We start from the raw sequence: 14,156 nt of genomic DNA, 5'->3' as shown, positions 1-14,156 counted from the left end.
TAACCTCCTCCTGTCACTTTCAAGTCACATAAATAAACAACGAAGCTTCCGCATGAGGTTTTCAAAATAAAAGTTGGATCATGGACTGTAGCCTATACAGCAATGTGTGAAATAAAAATGTTAAATTAGGCTATAATACAATAAAATAGAGTACAGTACAATGTAGACTAGGCTATAATAGAATATATATTATAATGTAGTCTAGTATAAGATAGTAAATTTTATTGCATTATAGCCCACTTTACCATATAACAGCAAGCTATAACATACTGTTGTACTATATTGTAATATAGCCTAATATACATTTGTATTCTATTCTATTCTATACTATACTATACTATACCATACTATACTAATGAAAAAAGCAAGCAAAGTGTAAATGTGCTAGTTCCCCACATCCTGCTTCCTATGTCTTTAAGGTTATTTATGATATAAAGTTATGTTGAAAATTAGGTATGCCAGAGAATCCAGGGTCTGTTTTTATTGGCTGTGGTAATTTTGCAAACCACCAAAGCTACAGGCTGCAGTGTGATTTGCACTGAAGTGACAGATTACATAACAGATATCCAGAGGGAAAAAATTAGTTGAACCCCAGCTGCTACATCAACAGCTACTCATATATTCAAACACATGTATAAAATGGGACAGAAATAAAGAATGATATAACATCAATTCATGAATATAATAAACACGTAAGTATGGGCGTTTGTTAAACAATTTTGGCAATGTAGCTTTAGGAAAAAGAGATTATACTAAAGAAGCCTATATAAGGATTAAGCCACAGACACGATTCAGATAGAACCACAGAACATGTCTATCATGTACAATCAATGCCTGATACTTTCAGTAGAATCTACAGGAGGCTTGTATTAAAATGTGATCCCTGAGGAAAATGCTTTTTTTCATTGTAACATATCAATATCCTGCAAATTTAAATTGTATTGAATTTTATTTTGACGCACACTGCTGTCATGTTTGATGGTGATCTCCTCTGGCTTCACGCAGGTAGAGTGACGTCACAGTGAATGACTGTAGTCCATGGTAACAAGACGTAAAGGCAATTACAGGTAAACACACCATTTAACTCCACCATTCAAAACAAATATATGTATATTAGCACAAAATTGTATTCTATAAATTCTGCCTGCTCTAAACGAACTTTTTGTGAATACCAGCAATTTTCTAGATGTCAAATCAACATGCAATATATTACGTATTCCAGGCTTCTGCCACTAGAGGTCGCACCACAGCTATACCATAGATGTGACATTGAAGTTAGGTAAAGATTGAGCCGGACTTCTGTAACGTGCTAGAGAATTCTCCAGTGTTACATGATGTATTTATGAAGCTGACATAACAGCTTGAATAACACCAGAGAACCTTCTTGTTTTGCACACCATACATTTTATTACCATAAAAGATCTTTAAAATGATAAACAAATAAACTTTCAAGTAGTAATAAAACATATTGGAGAATTGATGTTATCAGACCTAGCAGGAATATTTAGGTTGGGTGAAGCCCTTTTTTATAGTCTCACTCATTCATGTGAACAGTCATGTAACAGATGGAGGCTGCTGAAGGGCTGGAAAACACAAGACCAGAAAACAGAGCAGGGCTGCATCCAAGATGCCTCCGAGGGCTTCTTTGTCTCTTTGACTTAGCATGGGTGGGTCTTTAACTCAGTGTTCTTCCAGATTGACAGAAATTAGGTGAATGGAAAGCCACTGAGGGAGAAGTTATAGATGCATCTCAGCAATGAAAAAAATCCAATCCATAAAACACATCTCACACTTCACCTGAATGGGACAATGTGCTTTTGATGAAGGCTTTTCTCTGTAACCAGCAGCTTTTATTTTGTAAGGCTTACAAGCACCTTCTTCTGTTTACAGCCACACTCAGCTCACACAGTAATACATCACAAAAATAGACATTTACAGGTTCATACACATACATATCCCCAAAATTTAGATATTAAATAGATGGCAAAAGAAAGATTAAAAATAAGAAATTACAACACAAACTTTACAGATAAATGTAGAATTTACTCAAAAAAGCCTCTCCATGAGAAATTAAAAACACATTTACAAAAAGCTTTATACAGGAAATTTAATCTACAACTAAAGCAGAAAAATAATGCAGCAGGGGAACTGAAGTATGACAGTGAAAAAAAATGGGCACTTTAATCGGTAGCACTAAATAAATCACGATTTGTGTTTTTTTTCCAGCAAAACAAGGAAATAAAATGAATGAAGACCATTACAAGGCTATTTACAAAAGAAAAAAAGAGACCAGGAAGGAAGAGGTCATGATCAAAACAGTAAATTCTTCGAGTCAGAATTATTTTTGTCTCTCTTTGCAATCAAACAGCACAAGTCTTGCAGGGTGCCCCCTTACATCACATCAGACCCACTCTGACAGCACTGGATCAAATCATATCACAGAGAAAGACTACTGTAGTCCCTGAGGAATGAAAACACACCCCGCTCGCACACTCTTAAACACAAAAATATACACAGACGCACAGTATTTGTGATCAAGTATTCTCGAATCCCACAGAGCTCTGCAAGAGGACTAGCTCCTCTGGGCCGTTCAAGGATGTCAGGATCATCACAATGACATTAAAACAGGTTTCTACTGAACCATCACATCTGTTCTCCTGTCCAACATCCCCAGGTCTCCTCAAAAGTTCCTCAGTTTTTGTTCATTTCAAGTCTGAAGCAGAGCAGAGAGCCTGGTCTCATCAGCTTTTCCTACAGGCAGCTAAATAGCAGCTCATCTGATCCACAAATCCGTTACGATGAGAGAAAAGGAAATTGAAGACAGGGCTCTCCAAATGATCTGCTGATAATTGAATTCTTTCCTTCAAGCTGACACCTTGTTTTATGAGATCCACTCCTCTCTACGTCGACATTATGAGCAGACCTGGAAACATAGATGTGGCGCTAAGATTGGCTGTAGGAGTTGCTTTGGTTGCCGTTTGAGCTCTGGTCACTTTCACTGTAGATGACACAAAGAAAGAGGACGGGGAACTAATTACACCCTTGTATACTGAGAGATATCACAAAGAGTCATGTTACAAAGTGTTTACAGAGACCTTTTTGTTTGTGAATATTAATAGTACTACAGAACAGACAGCTACTGTTTTCCAGATTGATCGCATTCAGCAAAATCTACTTGTTTTCCCAACTACATGATAGCAGTGGTTGTCTTTTTATTCAACGTATAACTGCTATATCAGCCAACAGGTGATGATCACAAATATACAGTCAATAACGTGGGTTTTTCAATATGCACCAATATATAGGCTTTAATTTCATTTGATTATTTATTTTCACAAAATAAAGCGAAGAAAAGTCAAACTGTGATTCAGAAATAATGTCTTCTGCAGTGATTGTTCAGAGGATTGTGTGACAAACTACAAAGTTGTAAATACCTACAACACTTTTACAAGAAGATTTGGTTGACAAAGTTACAGTTTCTCTAAAACTTTTGAAGAAAGAAGCCTTCTGGGTATATTTGCACAGCCATTTTGGAAATAAAAAACATGAGCGCAACAACAACTACATCTACAAAAATCATAATCTGAAATGTCTTAGTTTATTCTTTCCCATAGGTTGTCATAATACCAGATTTTAAAAATCCATCTAATACTACTAAAAATATAATAATAATTATACCTGTTTTGATACCATGATAATAAAAGAAAAAGTCCTTGACATCAAGGTTATTATAGTTAACTAAAACTAACTAAATAACTAAAATTCAGAAATCATTTTAATTAACTAAAACTAAATAAAAACTAAGCTTTAACAAAAAAAAAAAAAAAACAGAAAACTAACTAAAACTGTATTGTGCGCTTACAAAACTAAAATGAAATCAAAACAGAGACAAAATATCCTCAGTTTCAGTCTTTGACACTACCACACTCACTGGCAACCAAGTCTGGGGAGTGTAAAATTGCCTGAATTGACTTTACACAGTGGTATTTTTGTGTCTAGTGTTGAATCCAACATCATCTTTTAGTAAATAAAATGATAAATGACGAGTAGCCAGTTTGAATATGTTTTTAAAAATGTATGACGTTCACTCAGCCTTGACACCTATCCAAAAAAATTAAAACTAACACTAAAACTAATAAAACTAAACTAAAACAAGCATTTTCGCAAATAAAAACTAAACTAAATTAACAAACCAGCAGTAAAAACTAATTAAAACTAGACTGAAATTGAACACAGGAAGTGAAACTATTATAATCTTGCTTGGCATCCAGTCAGTACATTTACATGCACAGGAACGCTCTTGCTTGATTAGGGTATTTAATGAAACAACTGTCCTTGTCCCTTGTATACATGCATAGTGTGACCTTGCTAACAAGTTAGTAACAAGATGCTACCATGATAGTAAGTGGTAAATTGCACGATGAATAATAAAAACATGGACACATTTTACAGCTCCTCACATTTTGTAAATACTCTGCTTTACTTCAGGCACAAATGCAATGCATACACTCTCTAGTTTTTTTAGGTATTGACAGACAAGGGTACAACTTTTTTTAAGATTATTTTTTCTGGCATTTTTGCCCTAATTTTAATAGGACAGCTGCAGGAAACATGGGAAGAGAGAGTGGGGAAAATATGCACCAAAAAAATGCTCCAAGACCAGGATTTGATCCCATGACCAGGACTCTAGCCCTGCTTATAAGCGCTCGCTCTATTCACTGAGCTACAGCAACAATGCCACTTCTGCAGTGGTTAGCGTTCGTGGTGTTGTACTTATTGGCCAAAGCCTGGCATGGAAACAGTGGAGCATGCACAGATCACCTTGAGGTCCAGCTGAGGTTGCACAAGCAAGAGTATAACAATCTCCAAACCACAGAGCTAGGTCTGGTAGTCAAACTTTGAGAAAATTATTAAATTGGGGGGATTTTAGCCAGTCAAACATGTTGACATGCATTTAAAACTCCAGTTTTGGTCGGACAAATACCCAACTTTGACCTAAATGTAAACATACTGATGGTGGTGTAATTTCTTGTTTTGAATTACCGAAAGTTGCTCATAAACTCCTGCACACTGTGTTTCATATTATGGAAATTTTTGAATAAATATGACTCACTACTATCAGCAGTTTCAATAAATTGTATCTATATTAGAATAAAGGCTGTATCATTTGAAAAAAACATGGTATCAGAAAGTATGGAACTTTTGAAAAATTTGGCAATTTTGCTACCTCATGCACCATCATAGTGTAACTATCTGCCCGGGTTAAAAGAAATCCTCATCAGTGTGGCCCCCTTGTAACCATAGGAACAGCCAGCTTCAAACACTTTGCTATTTTTTATTTACTTGTCAATACGACTTTAGAAAGCAAGAATATTTTAAACGTAATATTTGAGATTAAGGAATATATCCATAGTTTCTGCACATAGAAACAGGTCAGATTTACCTGTTAGGAGGAGGCTTGGGTTTAGGCATCTTATTCAGCACAGCTGCTATCTCCTTTCTGTCATCAAAGTTTTTCCACTGGTCGTAGAGCTTCAGGATGACTCGGATAATTTCTAGGATCTGTGCAGAAAACACAACAGCAAAAGTGAGGTTATGCTGCTCCACATCTGATCAACACAAATGATGGAGTAAAAGAGGTTCTTCTTTTGGATAGTGTGTTTTATTAAATAGCTCCAGTAGCTCTAAAATATGGCTATTTTGTTTTCTATTTTGATGTCAAACTACAACTGTTATAAGGTTGCACAAAATGCTCAGCTTTCTGTGAACGCTGCTGTAATTAAATGTACAAATGTAACTTGGGCTGTTCTTACTTTGTCCATGTCAACAGAGAGTTCTGCAAACCACTGCCTGGCATCTTTCTGCTGCACCACACAGGCCACATGCAGGCAGGCTGAGGAAGGAAAAGAGGAAAAACTGATGGTTACATCCAGTCAATCTTGCTTTAAGTCTGTAATGACATTAAATTACTGCAGTGAGAAATGCAAGGGACAGATCTTACCCAAGGCGATCATGAAGGGAGGGTAGAGCAGGCACAGATCCGTCCTGTATGTGTCGTTCACTATTCGCCTGGCACAGACAGAGACACCAAGTTAAGCAAACGTTGGCTTTATCTGGTAGTGAAGAATGGAATTACTTTCAACAAATTTTTAGCAAGGCATGTGCAACTATCATACCAGGCCAGGGGCAGCAGCATGTCCTCCTGTCCCATATCCTGCACATACTGCAGCAGTGGTCTGTATGGGTGGTACACTATCAGGCAACAGTCCTGAAAAAATGACATGAAAAAATTATCTGATGCAGGGAAAAGCCTACAAAACAGCAGCAATGATGTAAAAAGGACCTCTTCACTCACCATCAACTCCAGGAGATAAAACTCACATTCTAATATCTGTGAAGACACAAATTTAAATGTATTCAACAAATCAGACAGGTTACAATGAACAGGTTTTATAATGTTTGGAAGATCTATGGGGCTTTTCCATTACAAGGGCCGGCTCGGCTTGACTTGGTTTGACTTGGCACGGCTGCCCACCACGGCAGGGGATATGCTTTTCCACGACAACAAAGATAACTGTTTGAGGGTGAGTCTAGAGCTGAAGATGTGGCGTTCTGAGTCCTCCTCTATCTCAAACACAGTCTGATCTCTACACTATCTGTTCTGATTGACTTTACATCATTTTACAGCAAAAATCAAACTGTAAACTGACAGCGTCACACGCCGCTGTTGTCCCACGCTCTCTTTCTCTCAAAAAGAAAAAAAAATCCTATATAGAAGTTAAAGAGAAGTTTTCTAGATGGCAGAAAATGAACACAATCATATTTAAGAATGGCCCGCTTTACTAGTGCCAGTTAATAAATTAAAGACTGTCTATATCATGGACTAGAATTTGTTTATAAGGAGGGGAAGGGGTCAAACTTTAGTAGGTACAGAAAAAGTTGTAAGCTCGTCTGCGCATGGTCTGTCCTGATCTCACTTGTCAGTCTGAAAAATCAGCTATATTGGATTGCAGTATGAGCACATAAATCTCAAGTTCTGGTTATGTATCATTAACGTTTCAGTCACACCGTGAATGCTGACTCAGACCACCACTGTTACAGAGTTGCAGTCAGTCCGAGCACAGGTAAGCACGAAATGGATCTCCACGTGGGCTGAAAATGTATCATAAAAACAGCGGGATATCAGGAGCAGAAGGGGTAAATCCCTCGGCAAATAGCAACCTGTGAACTGCAGGGCACTTAAAGGTGAGGCTGGCTCACTTTGGTCCTGTTCTAGAGCAGGACCATTCTCGGTGCAGCCTAGCGCTACAAGAATGGTGATGGAAAAGTAAATCAGCATAGCCTGGTTAGTGGAAAAGCCCCACTCGTTTTCTAGACTCTACTTAGTTGAATTAATGGTTGTCAGTTTCATACGTTAAGCTCATTTTCTGTTGCATCAGGCTGAATTGAGGAGTACCATTCTCTAGTTCTTGTTTTGAATCTATGACTGTTGTATAAAAACTATGCTCCATATGGTATTTTTACTGAACAGTAAACTGTCAGTTTTGTTTCATTGATGATTTTCACATAATGAAGGAGAAAAGCTGTTAAAGATCCTGGTTAACACTAGGGGTGAGGGAAAAAAAATCGATACAGCATAGTCTTGCGATATTTTGCGCGTTGATATGTATTGTTTCATAATGTATCTTCTGCCAAGCATTGATTTTTTTTTTTCAAATTAATTACTAAAATAAATTGAAGTCTATGATACTGGATAAAAGGCATCAGTTGCCTTTCTGTCCACATGATGATGCTGTTGCGCCCTTTGTCCAGTGAGAGCAGTAGAGGTGACGGTCATACAGCTGGAGAAAGTTAGTACAACCGATACGGCAGCACCAGGGAAAGGCCATTAGGAATGAAAGCAGGGCACAAACAACATGGACATGACTAAGACAGCTGGTCAACTCACAAACAAAAACGTGGTTACAAAAACTTTAAAGTGAAAAATAGACCATATTCCATATTCCTGATGTGTAAAAGTCCAGCTTTCAGGCATCATTATACTGTTGTGTGAATGATGAAGCTTTAATTCTTGCAAAAATGTCAAATATTACACTAATGCGTGAGGTAGAGGATATTAAAATGGTTGTCTCTTTACTTTAATGACAAATTGGAAAATAAAAATAAACTACAATATAAGAAATAAAGTGTTAGCACTCAACGTTTCCTGGGAGAGGATCTCTAAACCCCAAATGTGGCATAAACGTATTTAACTATTTTACTTTCTTCTTAACTTTAATTAATGTAATGTGCTATCAGAATGTTTTTGCACTTTGTAAAATCTATTTTCTTTAGAGAACCTGTCAATACCTATTTTTAACTTACAAGTAGTCAATTTAAAAGGGCCATCTTTTCTTATTTGTCTAGTACTATTTCTCATGAAGTGATGGATTAAAAAAATGCAATATTTCTTATTAGAGTACTCGATTAATGACATGACACACGGGGTTAGCAAGGAGTGCCACATGAAAATAAAACACTGCGGTAATATAATAAAATTAAGGCAAGGCTTATGCTAAATCAGCTAAACAGTTGAACAAGATAGCAATGTATCGCAACATACATGGTATCGCAATAATGTTTAAAATCGCAATAATATTGAATCGTGGCATAAGTATCGTGATAATATCGTATCATGGGGCCACTAGTGATTCCCACCCCTAGTTAACACTGCAAGTATTCTGTGAGCTCTAGCAGCATTAGCATCGAAATGCTATTTTAACAGCTTTGCTTGAAAAGACTTTTCCCTTAAACAACTTTTTCTAGATCAAAAGCAAATAATTAAGAATAATATGTCTGTGTTCTACACCTGTGTTTAAGGAAAACCGTTTTTACATCTTTTGTTCTGTTTGTTTGTTTTTCTGTGCTGAGAAGAACGGCAGGCCCAGTGACACTGTTAAGGTTTAACAGCTCTGTCACCATGCCATCCATCATTAGTATTACAGTGTCTGCATGACATGAGAATTATGTGTGGGAGTTACAGCTCCCCGCTATCTACCGCGGTTACCTCTCCCTCCTTTTATCACTCTATGTTGTTTCACTATAAATAATGGTTTACAAAGCATTCAGGACAGGCAGTATGTCAGCACAGCCATGATGACGTCCTAACAACTTGCTGGGGATTATTCATAAATTAAAATGCTGCCAGCACACAAACTTAACACCACAGTGAGACATGCTGCTGAGAACAATTGTTTGTACCATTGCAAAGTGAGGCCAGAGTCAAAGCTATGTCCCACAGTGATAAAACTTTTATCAGAGGTTTGCCAACATAAGTTGTGGAATCTCTCGTATAGGTAGAGACTGACATGACAACACTGCAATACAGTGTAAAGGGTTTTTGGTATGCTGTAATGCAGCACTGCCATGCATAAATAACTGCAGAGGAAACAGAAAAACAATCAGAACCATAATAAATGACACCATTACTCTACTGGCAAATAACCAGTGAGATGTTTCAATTGCTTTGTTTGACTCCTTTCAGCACTTTTGAACCTTAAACACAAAAATGCACGATAAACTGAAGCTGGCTAATAGTTAATGTCCTTGTGGGTTTTTTTTTTGTTTTTCTTACTTTTGGCAGGCTATTGATTCTAGTTGTCTTCATCTTGCCAGTACAGCCACTAAAGCTGTGTGTCCACCAGTTGGTGAGGTTCAGTGTAGTATACTTATCATATGCATTTTCCCTGTCAGAAGTTGGGAAAGTAACCAAAGCAACCAATCTGTACCATCCTACTGGCTTGAAACCCTTCTGTTGAGTGTACCAGGTGTGCATATCTGACCCTTAAAGGTGAAACTAGACACAATGCAGTCCATTGATTGGTCAACAGAAGTGTCATCTAGTGCAACAGGACAAACATACAATGTGCAATGTCTACATATCCCGTCCATTTTGAAAGAGTAATTGCAAGGCTGTTTTTGTTTTTTAGCAAATCTCAGCACTGCCTCATGGATGACGTCAGAGGTGCAAACCTTCCTCGGGATCAGTGGCATAGAAAATATACAGAGAGAAATGGAGAGCACAACAATGAACCCCTGACTACCAAGTACTGTTACAGTTGGCTGTGGACAGGAAGCAAGAGCATGGTCTACCATACCAAACTGTACTGAACCAAACCAAATTGCTTGGTGGAGAGGCACTATATGTAGAACCAGTTTTCACATGGCACTGAGAATGAATTGAATTAGCTCTGGATAGCAGTATCTGAAATAATATGACAGAGGTCTTTTACTCACATGATTCATTCTGTAGGGAAATTCCTTTGGAAACGCATAGGAAAATCTTGTTTTTACTGTGTGAGAAAAACACAGATCAGTTTGTATTCCCAGCAATCTCAGAGATAATGCTTCAGGAAGTCTTTGACTCATTGAGGTAACTTACACACAGATGTTGCTGCAGAGATTAGCCTTGTATTTGACACAACTCCAAATTCCTGAAAAAACAGCATAGATAAGGACAAAGATTGAGTGACTGGGGGTCTTAACAACCCTTGAAGCCACCCCTTCCAAAGTTGTGAAAGATTTGAAAATATTTTGTTTTACTGGCACTGCAGAAACCTCCTTACCTCAACTTTGGAAGCCAGGAATACACAGGTAGGTGCCATGAGCACTGGATCTATACTTTTCAAAGAATACCTGCAAAGAGGAAGCGTTAGAAGAATATTTGAGCACAATTTAGCCCAAATAATTTATATGATTGATTTTGAACTTATCATTATTATCATTACAAGAATAATTTCATACAGAAAGGGCTATAAATATGATGCATGGTAGACAAAAATACAAGATAAGGTCAGATATATTTCAGATGTAATACAGCTGCAAGCAAGTAACAGTTAAGCTGAAACTGCAGAACTGCAATTTACCAAGCAGCTGTGTTAAAAGCTTGATTCTGTTTGGCCAATTACACATTACAGTGGTCTAAGATTTGCTTGCTGAGAAAAGCAAATGGTTGCTAGAGATACAGATCTAAAAACATTTTCTATTGAAGTGGTTTTTGACGGGTCTAGTGCCAGGACCCACCACTACCTCCCTGATGACAAATCGTGACCAAAATGTCTTTAATTTTTCAGTCATGACCAAATGTTTTCAAGTATGTTTTTTGGGCTTTGTATGCCTTTATTGGTATAGAAGAACAGTGGATAGAATCAGAAACAGGGAGGAGTGAGTGGGAGAGAGACATGTGGGAAAGGAGCCAGAGGCTGGACTTGAACCCAGTCCACCTGCATCCATGGAGTGCGACCTAGCCACTAGGCCATCAGCACCCCATTACAAAACGTTTTAAATGAGAAATGGGGCTGTTTGGACTTGATGTGGAACTAAAGATGTGATGGAACAAAGAAGGAGATACATCCTTTAAAATGAAAGCATAATGTAGACTTTTGACCCATTTTTTCCATGCACAAATATGTGTCCCACTGAAAAAGGCTGTGACCCACTTTTTAGTTCAAACCACCAGTTAAGAACCATCACTCTAGGGGACTAACTGTAAGCATATCAACTGTGGAAAGAAGTCTGGTTAATTTGACGACAGTCCATTTACTGTAGCAGAAATAAAAAGTAGCGGCAGCTGAAAGATGCAAAACTGTATGCTATTACAAATTGAAGTTGGCATATGAAGTTTCCAAATAATACACCACACTAAGAGATATAGTGGTGTTTAGAGACGGTGAATGGACAAGCAGAGGTCAGTAGACTCTGACAGGGACAAAACAGAAAAAAGTCATGCAGGTGCTATGCTGGTAGATGTTATACTTGAGGAACCCGTTCTGTCAGAATTCATTCACTCTGTTAGCTCTATATTACTCCTTAAGCAAATACTTCTTCCTCACCTGCATAGGTGAAACAAGTACACAACTATTGTACTCAAGAAAAAGTACTGTTACTTTGGTTAAAATTTACTTTAGTAGAAAAAACATACTTGTCTATTCTACTCAAGTAAAAATTATTCTATTTAAAGTTTACATACTGAATAGCTACTGAGGAGTTGTACAGTAAAATATGATCTTTCCTTATTGGCAAGAACAACAGGAGTATATACAGTGCTGAACAAATTTATTAGACCACCTGTCAAATTTGTCTCAGAGACCATCCAGCGTCATGAAGTGCTTTAATGCGGACTCTTTCATTTTCAGTCAGCTCTCCACGTTTTACCATTTTGAACAGGAATGAGGAATTTCAAACTGAATTCACCTTTTTATACCCAAATTTGAGCTGGCTCACTGGGCTTCTCTGAGAAGTCAGAAATGAATCAAGCACAACATTCAACCTCTAAAACTAATTTTTCTGTTCAGGAATGCAAGTAAATAACTGTAATGCGACATATTAATCAAGAAATAATAATGTGCTTCACTATTTTTTTTCTGTTTTTTTTGCAAGTCAGTAAATTTGAAAATTCATGGATAACAATAATAATTATATTTTAGCATTAAAGATATCATTTGAGTCAAAGAGCTTCTACATATTAATGTATTAACCATTGCAAAAACATAAAAAATGATTTTGGTAATTACCAATGCTTTTAATTTAGGGCAGCTGTGGCATAAACCTTACTTTGGGTGGTGGTCTAATAAATTTGTTAAGCACTGTATATCCAACCACATTGTTGAGGTTAAGTCAAACCTCTATAATAAGTTAAATGCACAACAGAATTTACAGTATTAATGGAACTCATACAGAGTTACATTTAATGCTTCAGAAGTGCTTTTATTGGTCCACACACTACATATAGTTAAACTACACTTCTAAAGTAGTAGTAACTCTTGATAAGCTGTGACAAGGTGGGTCTCCTTTGGCAAGAACAAAGTAGAGAAACGCACTCATCAAACAACAACAACAATCCACCAGAAACATGACCAAATGAACCCCAGCAGGGATCACTGTACAACAGGTAACATCCAAAAAAACACAAAACACATTTAACACATCTAAATACTCTGCCAAAGGGCAGGATGGGGAATTCTGCCCACAGTGCTCATGTAAGAGTACAGTTACTCTGGGAAAACCTTTAGAAATAAAAGTACTGATTTTAGAATGTACCCAATAAAACTACTCAGTCGAATAAGATTATTTGAGTAAATGTAATTAGTTCCTTTCCACTGATGCTCACCTGGCATAGAAGCGTTTGAAGTAGACAGTTGCTGTGGCGATGACCTGCTGCCGCAGCTTCAGGTGTTCCCCCAAAGCCTGAATCACTGAAACAGACAGAATGGCAGATTCCCCAACCTCCAGTAAACTGCATAACTGCATTGTGCAAGTTGTGACTTTTAAACACAATCAGACAAAAATGTAAAAAGTACAATTATTACCATTTGCAAAGAAAATCTGTAGCTTCCAGTATTCTTCTTCAGAGAGAAACTTCAGGTCCTTCTGGCGCTCTTTCATCAGGTCCTGTTTGTCCAGAACCCACTGGAGACTACAGAAGAATAAAAATAAATGTTGTTCTCTTATTATAACTCAAAGTTAGGTCTTAAAAGCTAACTGTGATCAGTGAAGTTAGCGTGTGGCACTACTGTGTCAACATAAACCACACTCAGCCGTTGACTGTGCTCGCACTAAGCATGTAAATGTCAAAATCACAACATTTTACACCATTATATAAACTACGCTACTATTATAAGTCGTTGTCGTGATAGTATTTCCTTTCTGTGTTTATCTAAACATCCTTCCCCTTTTTCTATCGAAGCAATAGTTCAAGGGAAACTGCTAGCATATATACGTATGATACCGCTAACGTTAGGCCTCACAACATAGCCGGCGATTGATTAAAAAAAAAACATTAAACGTCAACAATTTAACAAAAACTTACTAATGAGAACTTTGCCAGAAATTCCCCGCCATGTTGTAACAGTTGAGGTAGAGAGACACGCTTTAAGTTGGTTTAACTTTTCTACAAAGAAGTGGATAGCACAGGAAAAAAGTAAGCTAAGTAGACACAAGAGTAACACCAATCACCTTCCGGAAAGCGACGGAGAATGGTTCCGGGAAGTTTTGTTCCGTCCTTAAAACAAAATAAATAAATAAATAAATAAATAAAAAAATAAAGCTTAGAGAAAAAAATTTAAAACTTAGAGATATCGCCCTTTAAAGAATACAGTTTTTAAAGTTATTGTTTTGAT

General features: G+C 37.2%; 1 protein-coding gene across 1 annotated transcript; it reads right to left on the bottom strand.

Moving 5' to 3' along the window:
• Nucleotides 1-1,392: 1,392 nt before the first annotated feature.
• ccnc (cyclin C) lies at nt 1,393-14,001 on the bottom strand. The gene is made up of 12 exons (XM_041805894.1): nt 13,847-14,001; nt 13,347-13,453; nt 13,148-13,232; nt 10,605-10,674; nt 10,421-10,472; nt 10,276-10,331; nt 6,356-6,391; nt 6,177-6,268; nt 6,002-6,069; nt 5,814-5,893; nt 5,444-5,562; nt 1,393-2,998 (listed from the first exon to the last, which is right to left on the bottom strand). Exons 1-12 carry the CDS (start codon nt 13,876-13,878, stop codon nt 2,944-2,946), a joined length of 852 nt encoding a protein of 283 aa, XP_041661828.1. The 5' UTR covers nt 13,879-14,001; the 3' UTR covers nt 1,393-2,943.
• Between the last annotated feature and the right edge of the window lie 155 nt (nt 14,002-14,156).

The sequence above is a fragment of the Cheilinus undulatus genome, linkage group 14 (assembly GCF_018320785.1).
Source record: "Cheilinus undulatus linkage group 14, ASM1832078v1, whole genome shotgun sequence".
NCBI lineage: Eukaryota > Metazoa > Chordata > Actinopteri > Labriformes > Labridae > Cheilinus > Cheilinus undulatus.
The sequence above is the reverse complement of the archived record's forward strand: the minus strand, read 5'-3'. Positions and strand labels throughout refer to the sequence as shown.